General features: G+C 46.2%; 1 protein-coding gene across 2 annotated transcripts in view; it reads left to right on the plus strand.

Annotated features, from left to right (window-relative positions):
• The window catches only part of LOC146785184 (inositol polyphosphate-5-phosphatase A-like), a 342,688-nt gene that overhangs the window by 72,980 nt on the left and 245,041 nt on the right, over positions 1–24,667 (plus strand). For both annotated transcript variants that reach the window (XM_085634048.1, XM_085634049.1), the window contains exon 2: positions 21,699–21,740. In XM_085634048.1, coding sequence (XP_085490174.1) covers positions 21,699–21,740 — 42 coding nt within the window. The remainder of the gene's footprint in view (positions 1–21,698; positions 21,741–24,667) is intronic.

The following is a 24,667-nucleotide window of genomic DNA, read 5'->3' on the forward strand; positions in this document are numbered from 1 at the left end:
TGGTGCACGCTCCCATGCTGGTACACAGGCTGCAGGCTTGCCCACTCACTTTTATTATCTCGCGTGGCCGTTGTGCCAGATCAGGGAGCAGAGGCCCCCGGCAATCACAGCGCTAAGGCAAAGGTGAGCAGGGGAGCTGAAGGCTCCGTTTACCAATCCTAGTGGGTGTAAAGAACAGTATATCCGCCGCTGATATCGCTCAGGACCGAGCTTACCCTATACAGGGCCGCCATATGCTTGGTGCGCAAGCCGTATAAGATGAGGCTTCATGGTTCCATGTCCAGGCTTGAGTGAAACGCTTATTTCTGGGAGTCAGCTGTGGCTGTAAGGCAAAGCCTAAAATACAGGCCAGTAGACAACAGTCACCGGTTCAACACTACAAGCGAGGTTTAACATGTGGTTTCACGGATACAGCTTCCTCTCCATGGCTCAGGATACTTATGAGCGGCACTATGGCACAAATATAGAGCGTTTAGGGGAGACGGCTAGGAAGGCGTGTAGGGGTTGCGGGTCGGCTCTCATCAGTGCCAGGGTAAGATTAAGTGAATGGTGGAATGTCTTGGCCTTGGCGCCCTGATACCCAGTTGAAGCTGCAGACTATAAACATCAGAATGCAGCCCAAGCAGTGCAGAATAAATGCTCACACCTGAGTAAGTTGAGGTTTCTGAGGTTGTTGGTCAGGTCTCAACCAACCTTCAGTTTGTAGTTAATCCGTACTTCTTTGGAATGGTGAAAAACATGTGTCAATATAAACATCGGGATAATTTTTACATACATGGCAGCAGAATCTCTGGTAGCTTCATGCAAAGAATCCGTAGTTCACTCGCGACTGTTAGTTTGTTTCACCATTTTCCCCAAAAAATAAAAATAAATTTAAATGCACAAGTATATATTGCAAGCGGATAAAAGTCAGAATGTAACACCAAGCAGTGAGAATTTGGTTTTAGCTGCAGGTGGTAGACGCATCAGGTGGGCAAGGATCGCGACTGAGGAGGCGAAACTGGCGGAATTATACCACAGCGTCTCCTGCTCTTTGGCGGAGGTTTCCCACCTTCTGTGTCCTAATGGAGATATTTTACAGCATTATCTCTCGGACCTGCAGGACATTCATACTAAACTTCTGGGTTGTTTGGCTGGTTACTTTTATAGCTCTACCATACAGAGGCCAAGGACCCCAAAGAATGATCACTGGTACAACAAAAGTTGTAGGTTGGCAAAGTCTGTTCTGATTAGGGAAGTAAAAGAGGGTTCTCAGGCAACCATCAGAGCTGCGAGGGTTCATTATAAAAACCTGATAAAAGCGGCTAAATCTGAGTGGGAGGACTCAAAGTGGTTAAGTATGAAGTCAGCACTAGAAGCTCGTGACTTAAGGGCATTTTGGAATCTTGTCCGAACGGGTTTGGCAGAAAGTCCGTCTGCTATCATTCCCAATCTTAGCGAGGAGGTTTGGCTTGAGTACTTCAAGCCCCTCTATTCGCTCAGTAATACCAATAGTAGATTAGATTCAGTAATCCGGCCAAATGATATTGTTGTGGCGCATCCGGAACATGTGATCTGGAGAGCCGACCCTTCGCCCTTTCGGAAATTGAGTTGGCTCTTAGTACCCTATCTGTGGGGAAAGCCCCGGGCCTTGATAGGATTCCGGGTGATCTATATCGAAGCGAAATAAAAATCTGGGCTCCCTACATTCGGGTATACTTCAATGCTATCTTGCAGGGCCTTGAAATTCCCCATACATGGTTAGGAGCCGAAATTATACCCATCCACAAAAAATCTTCACCTCTGGACCCGGCCAATTATCGCCCCATAAGCCTGATCGATGTTTTACAGAAGCTGTTTGCTCGTGTGCTCTTAACAAGATTACTGACTTGGATGGAGGAATATGAAATTTTAACCTCTTCAAGCGGGCTTTCGAGCAAAAGTTTCCACCATTGATCAACTGTTCAGGCTACAGTTGATCTACTAGAGGACAGTTTCTATGGGGGCTGGCAATTTGTATTTGATCTTCGTGGACCTTCGGTCCGCGTTTGAAATGGTCCAAAGAGAGAAATTATGGGTATTATTAATGGAGATGGGTGCTCCCCCTTATCTCTGCCATTTATTTAAACGTATGCATGAAGGTACTTATGCAAGGGTGAGATACGGGAGATGTGGGCAAATTTCGGGCCCATTTCCGGTTGAAAAGGGTGTGAGGCAGGGATGTGTTCTGGCTCCAACACTATTTTCCCTTTTTATTAACGGGTTGATTGAGTACTTATTGTGTGCTAATAATCTGGATTCCCCAATGTTAGCGGGGCGTAAGATACCTGCCCTAATGTTCGCGGATGATACGCTCTTACTGTCAAAATCATTTATGGGCATCCAGCGTTCCCTAGAGGCATTTTGCTCCTTTTGTAAAATCAGGGGTCTGGAATTGAATTTATCTAAAACTAAATTCATGGTCTTTAGCTCTAGCCCAGCCAATTGTCCTCACCCCCAGATGGATGGTACAGAGTTGGATCGTGTATCCACATTTGATTATCTGGGGGTTACTCTTAATGACAAAATGAAATGGGGGTCTCATATGGCGAAGGCCAATTTGAAGTTAGCACAAACTGTGGGGGGTATTTTGAAGGTTTTTAATAATACCTCATCCAAACCCCTGGGCCCTCCTATGGAAATTTATAAATCTCAAGCTAGAGGGGGTGCGCTTTATGGCGCAGAGCTATGGGGACATTGCAGCATCGCCCCTCTAACTTCAATTGAGAACTCTTTTATTAGGCGACTCCTGAAATTACCTATGAGTACCCCCTTAATCCCCCTAAGATGGGATTTGGGTTTAGTTCCCATTGAAGAGATTGCCCTGAACCGCCCACTCCTGTATTGGAGACGACTCTGGTCTACACCCGAGCTTGTGAGTTATAGGCAGGATCTTGGTGATATTTTGTCAAGAGGGAATCTGGGGAAAATCCCATGGCTGATGCATGTTAAGAACCTTTGCTACCTTATAGGAAAGGGGGTTTTGTGGTCGGCTCCTGAAGAGTCTTGCTGTATGTTAACTAAGAAATCATTGATTGTGGCCTTACAGCAGTATCGAAAGGAAATCCTATTACACTCTTCCTTGGGTAGGCTCACCAACACCTTCTTGGACATTAAGACTAGTCCCCATTTTGAAGCATTTTTGGACGTTATTCAGCCCCCATTGGCCAAGAAACTTTACATTCAGTTTAGACACAGCTCACTACCACTAAGGGCTTTCACCCATAGATGGTCTAATGCGCCTTGTCTCACGAGCTCTTGTCCAGAATGTATTGATACTTGTGAGTCAGAGTTGCATGTTGTCCTCTTTTGCCCTCTCTACGCCACGGCAAGAAAAAAATGGATTATTCAACTCTGTAAGTCCAGGGGCCTTAGGGACTATCAGGAAGTGTTTAGAATCCTCAAATATGACACCACCCCTATGATAGTTTTTGCAATGGCTAGATTCCTCCTTTCCATGTGGTTCTCTAGGTGTAAAAAATTACAAAATGTGAGGTATTAATTTGTCCCCAATGATGATTTTTTTGGGATGTAGAGAAAGCATGTTTAGATATGAGACTATTTAAGGAGTGAACATTGTCTTATTTCGTCCTTACTAATAATGCTTGCAATTGTGTTTTAATGGGATTTTAATTCTAAAACAAGGTGTTTATGATGGATTATATCTAATGCAATTGATTTTAATCATTTTTACTGTAAATAGTTATTTATGTCTTTTTATGGTATTATACCGAAATAAAAGCTTTTTGACTGACTGACTGAAAAGTCGGAATGATCCATGAAACGAGGCTGCTGACTTTGGGCTGGGAGACCCAGGTTCGATCCTCTGCATGGGCCCCCCCAAAAAATGTAGGCTGGCGTTATCAAAATGTTTCCGGGCCAGGCAGGTATCTGCTGCACCCCCAACCAACGCTACTGAACGGCATCCGCCAGTGTGGCCCATGGAGGTTTGCAGTGCAGCCCGGCCTTTCATCCTGCAGGGTCTACACACCCGGCTGGATAAGAACATATTTGTTTTTTTTAGGCGTGTGTAAGCGGGTGTCTGTTGCACCGCACGACATTTGAACAGCACCGGCCTGTGTTGCCACAAATGTGGACAGTGCAGCCCCGCCTTTCATCATACAATTCAGTGGATAACAAACCTTTATTAATCATGAGAAAGCAGGGTAGATCAGCCTTTCATCCTTCTAGGCACAGTGCACATTGCCAAATAAAGCGAATCATCATTGTGGTTGGGTGGGCAGGTGTCCGTTGACACGCCCTCAGCGGTGCAGAGTACATAATTGTGTTAACAAGATGTAATAATAATAATAATCCACATTTGTAAAGCGCAAACACCCGTAAGGGTCTCTAGGTGCTGGGGGCCGTCGGGAAGATTAAGCAAGCTATTGCCCAGAGTCACATGGTGCTGGGCTAATCTGCCGCCGGCGCCGGGGATCGAACCGTGATCCCCAGATTTCGGAGGCAGTCACCCTGGCCGCGGGGCCACACCTCTTCCAGATGAGGCATAACAACTTGAGCTGCCAATTGTGGGATGGGAAACCAGGTTCGAGTCCCCTCATAGGCTCAACGTTTGGTGACTCCGGGCAAGTCACTCAATTCCCCAGGCATATAAAAACATGAAGATGCCCTTGTTTTCCTGCAGAGGACGTGGCATAACAACTAGAGCTGACAAGGGAGGGATAGGTAACAAGGTTAAAATCCCACCTTACTACAACATCCGGTGATGCTGGGCAAGTCACGTAATTTTGCCCAGGCATACAACAAACATAAATATGTCCATGTTTTCTTTCGGGAGGGCTACAGTCTGCCATACATAGCGAGTTCTTGTTCTATGTATTTGCTATCAGGTGTCCTTTGTACACTTACAAGTTGGTGCATAGGCCCTGCTTGTGTTGTCCGCCTAAGGGACAGCGCATTTCAGCCTTTTATCCTTTTGGGTCGCTACAGTTGGCCATAGGAGTCAAGTTATTACTACATGCTTGTGGGCAGATTTCAGGGCATGTTTTAAAGGCCTGCAACACGGGGAGTATTTAAGGAGATCACTCAACTGTAAATGGACGCGTCACCAAAGGCCTTTGGAAAAGGCAATGTTAACCACATGAATCTTAACATAAGCTATTTCAACAGTATTTTGGTAAAAGAAATGCCGGTATTACCTTTAACAGGCGCATACTAAGAACACATAACATAGGGTAAGCAATAGTTTCAGGGTTAGAATGCCTCTTTTGAGTCTTGGCAAACCTACTATCTTGCATGTTTTAAGGGTCTGCAACAACCCTTCTCTAATCTTTTCGCATACTGAGAAGTGTTTGAAAACTACTCCTGACAATGGAATACGTAAACCTTCTTCCAGATTTTCGCAGGAGCAGATCTACACATACAGATGTGCCCATGCTAAAATGCAGCTCACAAATATTTTCCAGGAATAATATTACTGGTCCTACTTCTGTAAATTCTCGGGAATTCACGAAAGCAGTATAGCTGTACATAATGCAAGGACATATATCATGGCTGCACTTTTGAGACCTTCTCTAAAGATCGGGCCCCTAATTTGGTCTGGCGTTGACTATGACCTTTTGAGTTGATAAAAACAGGGGGCCAAGGGCGGCTTACCGCCGTAGAAAGAGTAGATGTGATGCTCCCGCAGGCCCTTTGGGATGCCTCACGGCACGGGCACCGAGGGAGCGAAATGGAAGGACTCAGCCTCAGGATAGATAGAGTAGATGCCCAAGCAAGGTCCTTGGGATGCCACACGGCGGGAAACTTTGGGAGCAGGGAGGGCCCACGAAAGGGTCCAGGGCAAGCGGGACAGCACTTTCAGCCCTGGCAGGTCCCGACGGACACCCTCCAAGTCGGTAGCAAGTTGAAGCCTTGACCCGTGAATCAGAGGCCCAGACAGGTGGCCCCTCCTTTCCCTGGAACTTGAGGAGGCTAGGTCCACGCAGCAACAAAAAATAATTGCAAGGACAATGAATTATGTTTGCATGGATACTAAGAGAGCAATAGGATAACCATGATTTTGCAAATGTCGATCTCTCTGTAGCGGCAGGCTTCACTGTGAGTGACAGCAGTCTGCTCTTCCACGCGGAGCATAACGGCATACAAAGTAGTGTTGGATGATTCCTTTGCTTTCAAAATAAAAGGTTCGTAAAAACGCCTGTAAAATGTAAGGTACCCTTTCTTTGCAGCATCATTTAATAACATGTGGCGATGCATGCTAGTATTTCCCCACAATATTCATAATGGAAAATCCGTGTAACCAGTTTCAATAAGATGATGGGAAACAAAGATAAACATGCCCTGGTAAAGCCAGTAGGTCGGAAATTGGCAGTCAGCCTTTCATTTTGCCAATGACTTGTATTGGTATGGGTCTCTTGTAAAACCTTATTGGGGAGGGAGCTGCAGGGCCTTCACCACTATAACAAGCATGGGCAAAGAAGCAAAAATGGTTGTTGGTCTCAAAGGGCACACGCTGCCACAGTAGTTTCTGGTACTGACTGTCAAATATTTGCATAAAATCAGAGAGCATTTTGGAAGCATTATACATAGCGTCATATTGCTAAACTTTGAAAAACGTGGTAAACTATTTTAAACTGGAACCACTGGCAGTAGTGTAGTCAAAGCTTCCAACATTTACTTAGAGCACTCACCCTAATAATGAAGGCTGTCAATTAACGAAACTTAAATGCAAGTTAGAACAGCATCACCATAGCGACAAAACTATTACCTTAACCGCAGACAGTGCCCATACCCTGATCCATAATGTGGCACTGCAACTGGTAGCCAAAAGGTTTTGTGTAGCAGAAGGTTGGGCATACTTGCCCCAAGGATAGAATGCACATGAAAACTCATTGCCCTGACCCCCAAACAATAGGGACTGGGCATTGGGCTATAGGAATTCCACATCCCGCAGTGAAACAAATTCAGCCAAGGTAGTACCAGTCCAACAGCGGTGGCTTAAGGGTAAGGGCCTGAGCATGCACACGGCTAAATGTTAGGAATTCCCCAGTCTTTCCGTATACAAACGCTGCAGAAAGGGGAACTGGGGTAGGGACCTTGGTCCAATGCGGTAGGTCTGAGTCCTAGAACAGAGGGGTTTCTCTTGAGGAAGAACGAGAAGGGAGAGCAGGGGGGAGCTCCCTCCGATCGGATAACCGTAGGTAGCGTGCCGGAGATGACCCTAGAATGATAGAAAAAGGAGATAAATTGCTAGCGGTAGATGGAAGGCTCACACAATGTCCTTGGGATGCCTCACGTCAGGGGCACTGAGGGAGCCAGTGGCGGCAATCAGCCACAGACAGAGTAGATGTGATGCTCCCACTGGGCCCTTGGGATGCCTCACGGCAGGGGTACCAGAAGGAGCGAGATGTCAGAACTCAGCACCAGGCTGAAAAGATGAAGTGCTCACACAGTGTCCTTGGGATGCCTCACGGCAGGGGCACTGAGGGAGCTAGTGGCGGCAATCAGCCGCAGACAGAGTAGATGTGAGACTCCCGCTGGGCCCTTGGGATGCCACACTGCAGGGACCCGGAAGAGCAGGGAGGGGCCAAGAAGGGGGTCAGCAGACACCCACCAAATCGGTAGCAAGCTGAAGCCTAACACCGCGTAAACAATGGCCCAGGTGGTTTGGCTCCTCCCTAGAGATTGGCCTGCCTGAAGGCAGACAATAAACAAGAATGGACTAAAAGGACTATAATTGCAAAGACAATATAAGTGTTAACAGAATGTTATGCATGAGCATGAAATTGGCAATATGTACAATATATACAAATGTTATGTTATAATAAACTGCAACCTTTTAAGGCACCAAGCACATGGTCACTGGTGTATGTCAGAGGTTAAGAGGGACGCAGCTGGAAAGTTCAAAGGGTGGGGGAGGTGACTCGCTGCCTGGGAGGAGTTAAGAGATGCGTTGCTTTGCAATTCACGAAACTAGCCCACACTTTCAACATGTCTTTTTTCCATCCTGTCTCCTTTCTATCTCTCCCAGAATGCAGCCGGGATTCTGTGTTGATGCTCCTGAACAAAACCCATGCAGAGCTTTTCTCTGCAGAACGTCGAGGTGCTATGAAAGGCACAAACATCAGGCTTGGACTCACAAATTACGTTCTGACCTTACTGCTGGCGGGAGCTCGTGCCGGAGGGTCAGTTCATCCCCCATCACTCCCCACCTCAGAGTCGTGCTGGCTGTAGGTGGTGTCGCAGGGATTAAGGTGCAGCACCTGTATGGAAAGCAATTGCGACTCGGCCTCCCCCGCTTTGCATCTCTGGACCCATGCGCCCGGGTCAGGATACACCTCTTGCAAATCTGTCAGCAAACCAGCTGCAACAGGGAAAACAGCACATGTGAAAGGATGGGGCACGTGTAGGGGGGGCACGACACGTCTGGGGATTCAAATCTGTGCAGTGATTTCCCGCGACTTCCGAACAGTACACAAATAATATGCAACATATTCTAAGATACGCCAGCAAAATGCACACCTTAATATTGAGTGGCCCTGTTCCTGTAAGGCTGCCCGGGGGGGGGGGGTTGCGCAGCGGCCCGCCCCTTTGAGGGCGGCCGCCTTAGTGCCACAGGAAGGCACAGGGGTGGGAGGTCGTGTCCCTGGGATAGACCAAGGGAGACCCCAGCAGATAGCTGCTTCCGGCGGGGAGGAGCCAGGGGGGTACATATTCTGTCTCCACCCCCTCCTCGCCCTCTTGTCCGCTCGTTCGCCTTGGGCCGAGGTCGCAGTTCGTCGTCGCAGAATCGTCGTGTGCGCGCTCAGCCTGCTACAAGCTTACGCGGTGAGTTTGCCGATGACCTTCCTCTCGCCCCGGCCCTGTCCCTGGGCAGTACCAGGAGACGGGGCCCTGTGGTCGGTGTACCACGGGCGGGGGGGGGAGCCGTGTGCGGAGTGCTGTCGGTGTTGCGTGGTTGTGGGGGGACTAGGGGGGCTGCAGGGTGGAGACGCGGTTCGTGTCTCACACTGGTGGTGTGCGTCAAGATTCCATCATGCGTTAGCAAGCGATGCATAGGAGGCCCGGTTTGTGGGAAGTGGGCCCAACTGACCCTTCATCGCGAGGCTACTGGGTCCTCTGTATTCACACCGTTCACCTGCCCGACATTCTTGCAACCCCCGACGTCAGTACCCCCTGCCAACACGACTAAGTCTCCTGTCCGGAGTACGCCACGGGTGGGCTCGGGGGGGGGGGGGCTTCGCCCCGGTGGGGTTAAGACCCGGTGAAGCCCCAGGCCGCCACCACTGCCGCTACCAGTGCTGCCACGCTCCCTGGTGTTCCGGGTTCGGTTCCCGGTCAGGGAAGGTGCACTTTCGGTTGGGGCGGGCTCAATGTAGATGGGTAGGGTCACCCACTCAGGGTACGAAGCTACACTGTTCTCGGCCTGTTTTTCCCTAGCCTTCTTTGGTGCCTTTAGGATCGGGGAACTAGTGGCTCGCTCAAAATCTGACTCCTCGGGGGTGGCTTTGAACGTAAAAGACGTAGAACTGGAGCCGGGGTGCCTGAAAATAGTCATGAGACAGTCCAAAACTGACCAGCTAGGGCGGGGGAGGTTATTTGTGCTACACAGCTTGGGGGATGAGAGATATTGCCCGGTAGCTTGGGTCAGAACCTACCTGCCGCTTCGCCCGCGGGGGGCGGGTTACCTGCTGGTGCATCCGGATGGCCTCCCGGTCACTAGATTTCAAGTGGACCACATCCTCAAGGCCTGCCTAAGGCTGTCTGGCCATGAGGTTAGGGACAAAAAATTCAGCAGCCATTCGTTCCGCATAGGTGCGGCCACCACAGCGTTCCTGGCAGGACTGCCCGCAGAAGGTATCATGAAGGTGGGGCGCTGGCAATCGCATTGCTTCAAGCGATACATTCGGCCCTAGGAGTGGCCGTGGGGACAGTGGGACACATTGGTTGGGCTGTCTATTCGGGACCTACAATCCTTTCAGGCCTCCCCCCTTTCGCTGGCTCCTGATTGACGTATACCTTGACTGTAGATGTGCTGATGTTTTGCTGATGTTTTCCGCTTAATAAACATATACTCAAAACCAATTTTCTCTTTATTAGGTATGAAGGTGTGGGTAATTGGTCACTCAATTATTGCAAGACTGGCACATTGGGCGGAGGCAAGAGAGTGGCAGAATGGCTTTGCCAACACGGACATCACGTGGTTGGGTTTCTCAGGCTTGCGCTGGTGCGATCTGTTACGGAAAGTGAAGCAGAGACTCCGGGGAGGGTGGCTCCCGCCCAACCTCTTGGTGGTTCACCTGGGGGGGAATGACCTCACATCACTAGGAAGGAGAGCTTTGCTACAAGACATGAGGGATACTTTCTGCAAGTTGAGCGTGTTGTTGGGGCCGTGTGAACTGTGGTGGTCTGAGATGACACCACGCGCGATTTGGCATGGTGCTCGCTCAGGTGACGCCATCGAGGTGTCTAGAAGAAAAGTTAACAGCACCATGCGCAAGTTCACTGAGCAAAGAGGCTTTGGCTTCATCAGGCATGGCCTTCTGCACGCCAAATCAACGGGATGTCTGAAAGGCGATGGGGTTCACCTCTCGGATCTAGGCATGGAGTTGTTTTTACTGGATCTAGGGGAAGCACTGGCAGCTGCGGGTTGCGAATAATAGGGGACTTTGGTGGGGGGCCCTGGTAGTGACGGTGGCCACTCCCAAGGCTGTGGAGGAGTTACAGGGCGATCCAGGGTCTGCACATACCAAGGGGTATAGCATGCAGCAGCACCGCGTGGTGCTAAGCCAGGATACCCAGGGATGTTTAGCGTGTCCACTGGAAGACCGACGGCGCCCCGCTATCCGACAGGCGGTTGTGGGTCTGAGCAACCGGGGGCTGCCATGTATGCTCCGCCCACCCATCACGGGGGGGCGTGTGAAGCAAGTGGACTGGTGGTCCACGGATGGGAGGGGGGGACCCTCCCAACATTAGGTATACACCAATTGGCGTTGCCATGGTGACTCTAGGCTTATCAGACGGGCAGGCGGCATAGGGGCTGGCCTGCCCTGGGATCGCCCGTAAGATAACCCACCATGTTTGCATATTGCTTATGCTAATAAACCTGCAGCAATATTTCTCCACTTACATTCAGTGTCGTGTGTTTTATTTATGTACTTATGTGTGTTGTGATAACTGTTGCCGATATTGGCACTATTATAGATACACAAAGTGACCCAAATTAGTGTGTGTACAATCTGTCCCCCCAGGTGTGCGTAATGTAGTCGTCCGCCCTTGTGTGTGCCTGTGTCCGCTTTGTGTGTGCCTGACGAAGATTTCCTTTTTTAGGTAGTGCATAGAGGCAGCTTTAATTGTTCACAACACAAGCCTCGTGTAATAAAAGAAAATTTAAAAAAATACATACATATATGCCTTGTGTTTCCCCTCTTCCTCTATTGGTCTGTAGACCTATCATTCATGTTTTGTTTCTTCACACTACAGCATAAAGCATTGCATAGGGGAGGTCGGCACTGTGATTTGCAGCATTTCCTCCTTGTAGTTTAAACATGTCATCGGATTCAAAGTCGATCATACCCTCTTTTGCACAAATAAGAGTCATATTTTCTGTGATGTGCATTAAAACTAAAAAATTGTTTCTGTACCTACCCGTGCCCGCCAGACAGCTCTTGCACGACACCGTTCTATCAGAATTATATGCAAGGGTACTTTTTTTTAATATACTTTTATTGTAACCATCTGGCCACCATGTTTAGCTTCTGGTATGTTTTCATTTTTTTCATCTTTTTCTTTTTCTGGACTATCATGGCAATACAAAATTAATAATAGTAATAATAACCATAGCACCAGCTTGGCAAAGTCAGATGTATTTTCTTTGCCAATACTTGCTTTTTCGCACAATCACTGGAGTTATAAAAGTGCAATCTAGACTGGAATAAAGATTTTTTTTTCTATTTGTAACTTCATCGTGGCTTGTACTTGAGATGCATTTGGAGATTTCCATAAAATATTTGCTTAAGCTCAAAGGTTCCTCTCTTGGTGTTGTGATTTTCACACCTTGGGTGACCATATGTAAATACTGCCTACACTTTTGAGTACTTGCGTCTTTGAGGTATATGATGTTTTTTGCATACATACCATGTAGTCCAGTGTGTGTCTGTGCGCACAAGGATCTGTCACCACTTTACTTTTGTTTTCTTTGTTACTCGATTCTTACCAGCGAGGAGTACTCACCTAGCAGTGATGTCTTACTGTTTTTTGGGAGTTCCGTACAAGGAACTGTGAAAGGATTGTCCAGCTTTCTTAAAAGGAGCTGAGAAGTCACCACTAGAGAGCTCCCTTCCAGAGATGTAAAAAGCATTGGCAAACCCAATATGTCTCATCTTTGGAAACTGTTGTCTTTGGCAATTGCTCCTAGTGGTAGGGATACTGTGCAGCATTGTCAAAAAAGAAAAAAAAGCAGCTATGGCTGTTGCTTCAGCCCACTGATGATGCACATGCATCAGAATGCATGCTCGCACCAGCAAAATGATGTTGCCGCGATTTACTTTAATTTTTATTTTTTATTTACCAATCCAAAATGGCAGACAGTTCTCGGAATGATAAATGGTATGTTAACACGTTCGCGAATTGGTTTCATGGCGCTGAAATACAAGTAATAAAATACAAAGATTTTTAAGTACCAAAGCGTCAATTTAAAACAAAAAAAGGTCACTCATGTTTGGGGCGGTGGGGATAATGGCGGAGAAGGTGGTAGGGGGTAGTGGAAAAGTAGCACACGAAGAACAGGTGGCAAAGCTCAAGAGGGAGTGAACACCATAAAAACATGAGAGCAAAAGAGCAACACAGGTTGCAGGTTGTGGGTAGACAGTACAGTGACAAGAGCTGTGTGGGGGTAGATAAGCAGATGAACAAGCAACACTGAGGTGGATATGGGAGACCAGCACCCGAGGGAGACAGCAGGAAAACACATGCACTCTCGTGGAGTATGTAACAAAAACATAGCTCCCTAAAGTGATCTATGGAGGGACATAAGTAAAGGGAATACACTCCTGAGGAGGGATCAGCACTGGATGGACAAGGCAAGCTATCGAATAAGAAGCAAGCAAATGAAAGTGACAATAGAGCCAGCCAATAGTGAGCAATGGGCAGGCTTTAGGCACACTGTAGGATCTTGGTAATCTGACAATAGCAGTTTTGCAACCAAACAGTTTGTGCTGTCTTGTAGGCATGACCTAAAAATGATATAATCCGGAAATCTGGGTGCAAGAACATGTCGAGATAGGCCAGAGCAGTATCCCACCAGGGGATATCATTACACTTGACTTATAATTGGCCCCTTAACAGTAAATTACAGTTGATCAGAAGAAACTGCATAAGATTTACAGAAAGGAGAGGGAAAACTGGAGAGTCAGAGAAGGCACAAGCACTAGGAGTGGCACTTGAAAACGAAGGAGTGCTCGAAACTGGAAAACAGAGGTCGCAAAGCTTAGATTGCCAGAGCCACATAAAGACAAGCATAAGCTCTTCAAAATAGGCTGCTTGCAGTAACAGAAGACTCTGGACAATGAAGGGATAGATGAAGCAACTTGTAGCTTCACAGAAACGGAGGATATGCCAGCACCACTCTGGAAGAGGGCCCAGGACTCCGATTGAAAGTATAGTATTGTAGACAAAACAGAAAGCTGATACCTAAACTTCTGCAGGGGACTACAGTACAGGTGAACATCTTAACCATAAACCTGAAGGATGTATTTGAGGTCTGTACCGGTAGACACGCCTTTTAACAACTGAGATTGGGGGCTTCCAAATACATATCCTGAACAGGAAGGCCTGTAGTGATCCTTCTTTCACTGCTTTTGTAGGTTGCTCCAAGCCCCATCAATGTTCCCGGCTTGGAACTCGATGGGAACAAGTGCGTGCTCAGCAGTTGATGAGAAGAGAGCGGGAACTTGGTTCTTCGATTGTTCCCTAGCCCGCCCTACCGATCTCATTTTGATTCTTTATTAAAATACTTACCTTTTACTTCATTTTTCCTGCTCCATTTTATCGCCGCTTCATTTGGCGGAGATGGGCGGGATGGCACTCTGGTTGGTAGCAGCGTATGCTATAAAGAGACTGACTGCGGTTAATCCTACACTGCCATGTGAGGCGGGCATATCAACTTCGGTTTGGGTGTGGTGGAGTTGCATGTCTCCACTGGCTCCCCGTGCATTTCAGATCCTATTTCAAACTTGCTTGTTTTGCTTTTCAGGCTTATGCCCGTTCCGCTCCTTATTTCATTAACTCTCTCATTGCTCCCCACGTTCCTAGTCGCACTCTCCGTTCCTCCTCACTTTCTCTTCTCCATGTCCCTCGATTCCGTAAATCCCGCATTGGTGGCACTCGTTTTTCAGTCCTGGCCCCCCGGTTTTGGAACAGTCTTCCTCTTTTCCTTCGTTCTATTCCTATTTACTCCCACTTTCGTAAGGCCCTTAAAACTTTTCTGTTTTCCCAAGCTTTCCCTAACTAGCTCTCTGGGACTGTCCTTGTGAGTCTGGACGAGGTGTCAGCGCCAGGAAGCCGCTTGGCAGCAGTGCGCTTTAGCAAATTCTTTTTTCATTTTCATTTTTCATTTTCATGGAGGAGAACAGCTCGTAGTCGATCAAGACCTGTACTGACATTCACAAGGAGTGGTCAGCTGGAGAGTGCCATACTTCACTGCCTCGCGAATAAGATTTCTGTTTCAAACATCAATATTGAATTAGTAATGGCCAGGTGAGGGAGCTACCAAATAAATTAGAAAAACTAAAAAAACTGAACATGGCTCACATAAAAGAAAGAAAATATTTGGGGAAAAAGAAACCATATTTGATTTTTTTGTTTTTGGTTTTATTGCGCAGTTTTCAAGCCAAGCTTTGAGGAGAAAACGCTTAAAGATGTATATTATAAGTAAGTGTGCAATTCTACAAAAAAAAATGTAAGAAAGAAAACAGTAGTTAAGACATTTAGGCTAGCAAAGTTAACATGACATACTACAAGTAAATATTTATACAAAACAACAGTGGATGCAGCAAATAGACCCCATTTTTCTTAGACAATTCAGGTGAACCCCCCATTCAGTGGCCTCTGTGGAAAAAAACACTCAAATTACATCAAAGATTTTGATTGTACCAATTTCAATTCTAACAGGCGCAAAGCATTATTACTGACTTGCTTATGAATAAAACGCAAATGAGCTTTTGAGTAACACAAACTTAGAAAGGATTCCCCTGGGAATGTTATAGTAGAGACGTATGAGGAAGCAAACTAAATAAATTTGGTAGTCCCCAAATGAGAAAATGAAAATATTGAACAGTTCATAAATGTGTTAAAACAACTGGCAGTGGCAAATGACTTCGGAGCCAAAACAGAACAATTAGTGAGAGACCAGTTAATAGTACTGTGCAAAGGCGCTAAGTTACAAGAATAATTATTTCTTAGTAGAAATGCTACACTCAGCACTGTAAGGATGCACAAACAATCTATGTGATGTTTAAAACAATTGAAAATTGAAACAAAAGTGGTATCGCAAGTAAAAATAGTAAAAGGTGCATCTAAAAACACCCAAAAAGAAAATTCCAAAGAAAGGAAAACTTTACACAACATACAAAGTTTTCTGAGAGACAACAAAAAGTGCTGTTATCGATGTGGTAGTGACCGATATCTATAATTTAGTAAAAACTGCCAGCAACAGACAAAAGAAGTGATAAATGCAATGGAAGGGCTCACTTTGCATGTATGTGTAGATCAAATAATGAACTGTACAAAAAGTAGATTACACAGAAGAAAATGAAGAAGATGGTATATCAAATGATATACAGCACATAGTTCTAAGCATTGGTGACAAAGTCAATAAAGGACAGCAAGATAGCACACAAATCAATAAACCAAGTTGTGAGGTAAAAATTGATAACAAACAAGTGACATTAGAAGTGGATTCAGCTCACTATATACAATTTTACCCACAGATACATGAGAAATGTTGTGTCCTGACATGGACTTAAAAGATAGTGTTGCCAGATTGAATGGATACAATGAAGGAAGTATATTGGAAAGGTAAAATCGACTTTAAGGACAGATGTTATGTCTCAAAAGTATATGTTACCAAACGAGAACTGGCTATATCAGGATGGAAATCGCAGTATGAACTGGGCCTAACTTTAAAGCCGGGAAATGGCAAACAATTGTTAACTGCACTAAAAATAAATTGGTTTGTTAATAAAGAAACATGAAAGCCTATTTGCTAAAATAATCTGCACATTAAAAGCCCGTGAATACAAAATTAGAATAAAAACAAATTGTTTACCTATATGCCATCATATGAGACCGGTACCAGTATCCGTACACCAAGATGTAAAAAATGTGCTCAAAGAATTGGAAAAAGATGATATTATCATACAAGTAGAAGAAACTGAATGGCTTTCTCCAGTGGTCATATCAAAAAGAAGGGATGGAAAAATATGTTTTCCCAGTGATTTAGGCACAGTGAACAAAAATATAATTTTAGAGAGCTACCTATTACCCAACATAAACTAAATGTTAACCACGCTGGATGGAGCAAACATACATAGTAAACTAGACTTAAAATCAGCGTATGGTCAAATGTAACTCCATCCTGATTCTAAACTCATCATGGCATTTAAAACATCAGAAAGTACATTCCATTTAAAAGACTTCTATTTGGTGTGGCAGTGGTGACATTGATTTATCAAAGACATATGCATGGTCTGTTTGGAGAAGAAAACGTGATCAGTATTTTCAGGACGATATACTAGTCTATAGAAACCCCCAAAAAGGAACACAATGAAGCATTAGAAAGAATGTTAGATATCCTGGAAAAGCTGGTTTCACTTTAAACAAGCATTGGCATAGCCAATAGGTCTCGCCTTTGGGACCTTATAAGTGTTTAGCCATGCAACAGTTACATAACTAAATACTTATAAGGTCCCAAAAGCGAGACCTATTGGCTATGCAAAGCGGCCGTGCGGTCCCGAAAGTGAAAGTGATCGCGATCAAAACATCAAAGCGGCCCTGCAGCCGCGAAAGTGAAAGTAATCGCGGTAAAGCGCGGCGCGCGCGCCCGCGCACATGCACTGTAGCTCTAGGCTGGCCTGGTAGCACTTTTTGGAGCCCTCTCAATAAGTCTTGCCAGACCAGCGCATGCGCTGGGTCAGGCGAGACCTAAAAAGGAAGTGTCAATTTGGGATGCGTGAGGTGGAATTCTTAGGGCATATGCCTTCAGGGAAATGCATTAAACCTAAAACAGACTTGCTAAAAGCAAACAGAATGGCACCAGACTGGAAAAAAAGAGCAGTTGAGATACTATTTAGACAGAACACTACTCGAAACTTGTATTACATTACAGTACTAAGTCAGTCTCAGAAAGGGACAAGTATTGGAATGGACAAGTATTGCAATAGGATCAAGAACAGAGGGATGTTTTTAATGATGTGAAGAATCACGTATTGCAAGCAAACCAAAAATGTTAAAACTATTCAACAAAACAACCTTAATGAGAGTGGATGTCACCAACTGTGGATTACGAGCACTCGGGGTCAGGTAGGTCGAAGCATAAAAAGAAGTCGAAGAAGCATCGTCGCTCTTCGACTTCTCCTCGTCGGTCGGCTGACTCAACGAGGGACGTGGGTGGTGCCCCTACCGCGGCTCAGGGCGCGGAGCCCGAAGAGTCAACTCCGCGTTTCCCTCCCTTTCTGGGGCCCGGAGCGACTCCCGCCCAGCTTCGTACGTTCCACGAGGTGATGCATGCCATGTTTGGGCGGCCCGAACGGGCCGGTGCGCTTGTGGGCCCCGCAGACTCGGTTGGGGGGCCTAGGCCTTGCTTTTTTCTATTTTCATCTTCCTCCCTTGTGTGTTTATCTCTCTCATGCTCTGGATGAAAGTCCATTGAGGAAAATAAGTGTCAGTCCCCAAAAATGAGTGCCTGTGGGTCCTACCTGCAATCACTGGCTCAAATTAAGTGGCCAATATATATATATTTTTTAAATAACGCATTCAGGACACTGACCTGGGTGCCCATCCAAGGATCTGAGGGTGACTTGTGTCCTCTTCAGGCCTTAGAAACAGGTCCAACTGGGCCCCATGAACAAATATACAAGAGTGGGACTGCTGTCCTCCTCAGGCCTCAAAACCGTTTTCACTTTGCTCACTAATACTTACTGGCAACCCCAGTTAAAAATTACTCTCACAATGCAAGGCTCTACAAAGTCTTCGTATGAAGATGACTACACGTTCTGTCTCCCCTGGAGTGACGAGTACTATGAGGTGGTCGATGCCTCAATTTGCAATGTGGTTTCAAATGTTGTCGCCCCTCTGGAATGTAAACTGATACCCTGAGAGCAGAATGCCATGCAACTCCTGTTTGACAGGGAGTCCCTTCATCGGCTGGTAATCAACCAGCAGGAATCAACTAGTGGCTGGTGTTCCGCCACTTAAAAATGGAGAAAATCCATGTACTGAGTGATCTGCTATCGCCGGGCAATTGGATAGAAAGGGTGGATCTGAATCACGTGTATCTATTAGTCCCCATCTTCCCTCCGTATCGAAGATTCCTGCAATTCCTATGGAACTCTCACACATTCAAATTCACCCTACCGTATGGTCTCACTTTGATGCCGCTCTTGACCGAAGCCAAAGAGGAAATAGAGTGGTGGGTCGCCCAAATGGAGGCTTGGAACGGGAGAGCAATCTTCGGCTTCAATCCGGATCTCATCATTGACTCAGATGCCAGAAGGATAAGATGGGGAAACCGTTGTGGTGAGTTTTCTACAGGCAGAAAATGATCAATTCAAGCACAGCAATTACATTTAAATTGCATGGAACTTCTTGCAGGCTCCTTCGCAGTACAGTGCTAGATCAGAGACAGAATTCAGGGCCAGTTCCTTCTAAAAATGGACAATGTGGCAGCAGTGCATTACATCAATCACCACTGCGACACATAATCCTATCCGACTTAGCCAATAACTTCTGGGAATTTTGCCTAGACAGTCAAGTCTTGTAGATTGTAGAGTACCGGATGCTTAAAAAAAAAGCAGCAGATTGGCAATCAAGATCTCTACGAGTTGTTCGAACCTCAAGGCTTTCACTGTCGACCTGTTTGCCGTGAGACTTGAACATCAGTTGCTCACATTCTTCTGTTGGTGGCCGGACCTATTGCAATACCGCTGGATGCCTTCCTCAAAGACTGGAGCACGGAACTGGGATACACGTTCCCACCATTTACAATGATATTAAGATTGGTGGCCCAGGGCAGGAAGCAGCAGTCGGATATAGTAGTGGTGACCCCAAATTGGGGATCTCAAGTGTGGTTTCCGGATTCTTCTGGAATTTTATTGGGATTTTCCAATCCGACTCCCGCCTTCTCACAGATCTGCTCCGGGAGCTGTTGAGGAACACTCATCCCCTGCTAACACAAGACACTCATGGCATGGCGGTTTCAGGGAAAGATGGCAAATCCCAGACCTCTGGAACCTCGCTCAATCCTTCCTATCCAAGGTTTGGACAAAGGGAAACGGTTAGACGATACAAATCAGCTTGGTCACGATGGTGTATGCAGTGGTACATGGGTCTTGTGGGGGCAGGTATGGTTCATATCCTGAGTTTTCTAGCACACATGGATCGCAAAGGGATGGCTTATCGATCCGTGAACACCTTTTGATCCTCTGTTTCTGCAGGTCACCTCCTTATAGAGGGCCCTCCAGTCGGTGAACATCCGATGATTCAGAAACTGTTAAAAGGCATCTACTTGTCCCTTCCTCCTGAACCAAAATATTCTGCCATTGCAGACATAAATAGGGTTTGGGATGTCAGAGTCCTGGACTTTACCAGATGTATTCACCCCAGAAGGGGTCACTTTTCATTTTTCCAGGAGAACAAATGGATTGTTTGAAGTTTTGTGTGGTGTGTTGCATCAAAGCCTATGAAAGTTTGAAGGAGGAACTGCGCCCTCCGGGACAGAGACAACTCTTAATTGCTATCAGGAAGCCACATAGGGCAGTCTCATCCTCACCCATCGCCGGGTGGGTTTGATGGATGATGCAGGAAGCAGGCAATGACAATAAGAAATTTGGTGGGCGTTTAGCCAGGGCTGCAATGGCTTTAACGGCATTTGCACTGGGTGCTAGACTAGAGGATGCTATGAATGCGGCACACTGGTCATAGAAATTAACCTTTCAAAGGTTCTATTTCAAACCAGTCCTTGATATGGCTACCTTAGTTGTCAAGAAGCTTTAAACTAGCATAATCCTCACCTCCGATCCTGACATAGACTCAGAGATATTTTAAGACATGGGAAAATTGGGCTTTGGTCCAGGGCCCCAACTTTTCAGAGGGCCCCTGCCCCAGGGGGCAGCGCTGTTTTGCAGAGAGTCGGGCCCCGATGAACTTGAATACCTTTTTCCTTTAATTTAGTTTTAATGTGGGTGATGTGTGAAAGCCTGTTACAAACATTTTGCAGATAAATGTTGTGTTTATGTTTTATGCAACATCCACAAAAAGGTTCTTGTAGATTAAAACAGGACCTTACATAGGAGAAATGGTAGGGTGCCACAGAGATTATTTGTAGTATGAACTGCTCCGGTGTTACAATATTGAAAACACATGCCACTATCCCTGAATATTAGAGGTAAACACGTTTAGGATTTGGACAAGTGTGCATGTGCACTGTCAGGGACCAGGCCAAAGAGGGAATGAAAGAGCTGAAATTGGATCATAAGTTCAAAGCTGTTCCGAACAGGGGCCCCCAAAATACGTTTGGCCCAGAGCCCCCAAAATCCTTAAGATGTCCCTGTTTAGAATATAAAATTTGCTCGCTATCGTAGCCGAGAGGTTTAGTTCTATTAAGGACTTGGAGGCAAAGATTATTTCCTCCCAGTGATCAAGGGTAAATCCCCCACCCAGAGGAAGAGATGAGGGAAGATAAATAAAATAGGTCTTCAGAGTAAGTAAGACTTTCCGACAAATGTTCAAATGCAAGTTAATACAGTATTTCATTGGACATTACAGTTCTTCATAGAATTGATCCTTATATATCTGTATTAAATGCTGTGATGGTATAATGTTGTTCGGTACTTACAAGAAGAAAGTTTTTACTTGTTGTAATACTTCGTAGAGCCTTATAAAGCACTATTATGGACAACGATGGGCTATGATTGGTTGTGGTTCGCTTGTAGTATTCCCTTAGTTCTCGTGGGAAAGATTGTTTGCTTTATATGGCTGCTGGAGAAAATAAAGGAAGAAAGTAAAGCATAATCTTCGCCTCTGAAGTCCTTAATAGAATTAAAGCATTTGGTTACGATAGCTAGAAAATTTTATATTTATGTAGTTTGGTGTGTGCGGTTGTTGCGCTTTACTGTACCTGCTGTGTGTGTGTGTTTGTGTGTGTGTGTAACTTTCATGGGTGCGGCATAGTCTGTAGCTGTACTCTGTGTTGGGGTAGCTTGCTACTCTGGTGCTCGGATACACTCGCCCAGTAGATTAGTGAATGTGTCCTGCTACTGTCTCGTTTTATCAGTTCTTTGTGTGAGTGACAGTTGTGCGTAAAGGTGTTGCTACAGATGCTGTATTGTTTGTATTGATGAGTTGGGCAAATAGTGCTCAGTAAACCTTTGGCTTTATAAATATTTGTTGTTTTCTGTCTCAGGCAGTGAATGCTCAAGAATGTCTTGTTTTTGTTTTCCCAGCCTGCAGATCTCCAGCAAAAATGGCTGCAGGAATTCTACATGGTAGGTAGTATACCTGTTCCAACTCCCTTAACTGTCTGCTCCTAGAACCTGTCAGTATACCTCTCATCCCAGGACCTCTCCATCGTTCTGCTAAACCCACTGCCCTTTAATAATTTTCTACCCACGGGATCGCACCACGATTCTTCGGAACAGGTGCCCTCCAGAATTTTCTGTTGCCAATGATCCTTCACCCCCACCCCAGTAATAATTTGCATCCAAAATTCCATTGAATCTTCTGCGCCCAAGGCTCCTTATAATACTTTGAAACCAGGACACAACATAATCCTTAGTTAGCAAGCCACCCCAGAATCCTCTGACACCATGGCTACTGCCATAATGCCTAGCCCTGAATCCCCGCGCTTTTGCTTCCAGGGCCCTCTTAACAGCTAACTAGATATTTGCTCCCAGGATACTTGGATAATTATCTGCTCCAGGGTCGTTCCACAATCACCTATGCTAGTTGAAGGCCCCCCCCCCTTAACTCCAGCTCTCAGTGCATCACAATATCAACCCCCTCCCAAAACCTCCATTGCCTCCTGTTCTAGAGACACTCTGTACACCCCGCGATCCCCACAGCCAGGCTGGTATCCACTGCTTCTAGTTTACTTTCATGATCCCCTGCTCTTAGCATCTCCTAGAAATGACTGCCCGCAAGGTCTTTTTGTAATCTGCTGTTCCTGCTTTCATCAACCACAGTGTCCTTAAATAGTTTCCTGCTCCTATGTCCCCTGAATAATCCATTGCTCTCATGACCATTGTAAAATGTCCTGCCCCTAGCACGACTATAATCCCACCTTCCTAGGCTCATGCAGGATTCTCTGTATTGTCCCACATTATCCCTAGTCCCAAAGCCCATGAAAAACTCACTCTTTCTTCATCTTGGCTCTTTTCCTTTCCCACCCTTGCAGGCACTCTTCCAGGATTGCAAATTACTTCTATATCTGTCCTTTTGGTCCTGGCTCCAAGTATACATGTATGTGTCAGAGGTGGCTCACTCCTTTTCTGGTTTGTCTTCATATCCTCACCAATTACTTTTTTCTAATTAATTGTGTGTCTCAGAGCTTGCTTTTCTCATACTCAGCAAACTGTTAATACCGGGCCCTCCTCTGATACCTCTTGATTACTTTTGGATCCTTTGTCGCTCTTTACCTATCCTTTTACCTGCTTCAATTTGGGGTAGCTTAGCTTAAAGCTGTAGCTTTGTGACTTATATCCGTTAGGCACATACAGTGTGTAGTAACTGATCCCCATAACCTATGCACATGTTGTTTAGGACACAGTCATCTGATGCCCGCCTGAGCTCTATCTACTGCCATCAGTAGGAGAGTAACTTCAAAACTAGAGAAATTGCATGCAAAATCAGGATGTGCCGACAATAGATTTCATCATTAGGGAGAAGTGCTATGAGGTGCATCTGCGGGCTTCCAAGAATCCCCACACATGAAGATCACCCTCACTGGACCCGTGCAACTGGTCAGAGCACCCCCTACCTGGCCGGATGGAAATGTTTACCTCACTGCCAGACAACATTTTGCGACTAGATCCTGCTGCCGTGGTCAAGGGAAGGTGTGTGAAGCACCAATTAGCTGAAGGCCCTTCTAGGTGCAAACACTCACAGCAGACTTCGTTTCTCCAACAAAATGAGGACTTCATCTGGGCATTGAGGTTCCCAGCACTGCAGCATGGAAAGGTTGAAACAGCTATTCCTTCTGTGCACAGCGCTGCAAGCACGTTACACCAAGAGGTTGAGCAAGACTCCCTTTTTTGGACAAAGGTTTGTAGGCCCAGTCTCCGTTCACTTTTGTGACTCCAGAAAGTCATGCCCACCCTTCCTGGCCAGCCTTTACAGCAAAACCCATCTGACAATAAAGAATCCATTCTGACCTGAAAAACTTATGCTCTGACCCCTCTCCTTACTCACATGTGAGCCAATATCCCTAGATCCCACACCCAGTAAGTCGCAGTTATGAAGGAAAGCCAGTGCTTAATTTGAGCCGGTGCTTTTCGGTGCTGAGCCCTGGCACTTAATTGGTTTCCGGTGCTCGGCACCTGATTGCCAACACCAAACTTAGGGCAGTCTGCCACAAGGTGGCGCGGCTCATGTTGAGATGAGCAGTATACCAGTTGTTTAGGAAAACAATATACATTAAAAAATTGCTAATACCTGCCTCCCCAGCCATTCCTTTGGCTTTGGGGCCCTGGAATAATCTTAACTTTCGCATTTACATGAGAGAGATGGTTAGTACTTGTTTTGGCAGGAATGACCAGGGCGATGGGTGGTGCAAGCTGCAGTGGCCTCCTGGTCAGAGCCCTGGCACTTAATATTGTACAAATTAAGCACTGAGGAGAGCGACACCCCCTCAGTGAGCCCAGAACCTTGTTGCTTGTTGCAAGTCTGAATGTATTAACCTACCATCAGTCCACCTCTTCTTCTACAAGGTAGCCACTTCTGACACCTAACTGCAGAACGTAATCCTAACACTGGAGTCTCACTGCACCAAGAAGTACAGGGCCCCACCACCCTCTCTCTGACTCCCGATCTTGGAGGAGCAGCAGTTGGTGCCAGTCTCCCAGATACAGGGGCTGGAATCTCTGCCGTGTCTTCCAGCACCTGTTGTCTGCTTCCTCAGGTCTCAATGCCCCTTGGCTTCTCCAGTGGCTGTCCTCCCTTCAGGTGTAGGCTACTCCTAGGCAGACTAGTCCGACTCAGCTGACCTATTGGACCATAAGCAGCTGGACCAGGGGTTGGAGAGGCTCACCCAGCTCCCTTCAGACCCAGGTGCAGGTTGTGCCAATGTTTTGTCTTCCGCCCTGAGCTTTGGTTTCTTCTGTGATGTGCTGGTTGCTAAACTGAAGGTCAATGTGCCTATCTTGGTCCATCAGCTTAAAACACCAGTGTATCTCCCATCCACTCTAGTGTTGCTCCC

Source organism: Triturus cristatus, chromosome 11, assembly GCF_964204655.1.
Source record: "Triturus cristatus chromosome 11, aTriCri1.1, whole genome shotgun sequence".
Taxonomy (NCBI): domain Eukaryota; kingdom Metazoa; phylum Chordata; class Amphibia; order Caudata; family Salamandridae; genus Triturus; species Triturus cristatus.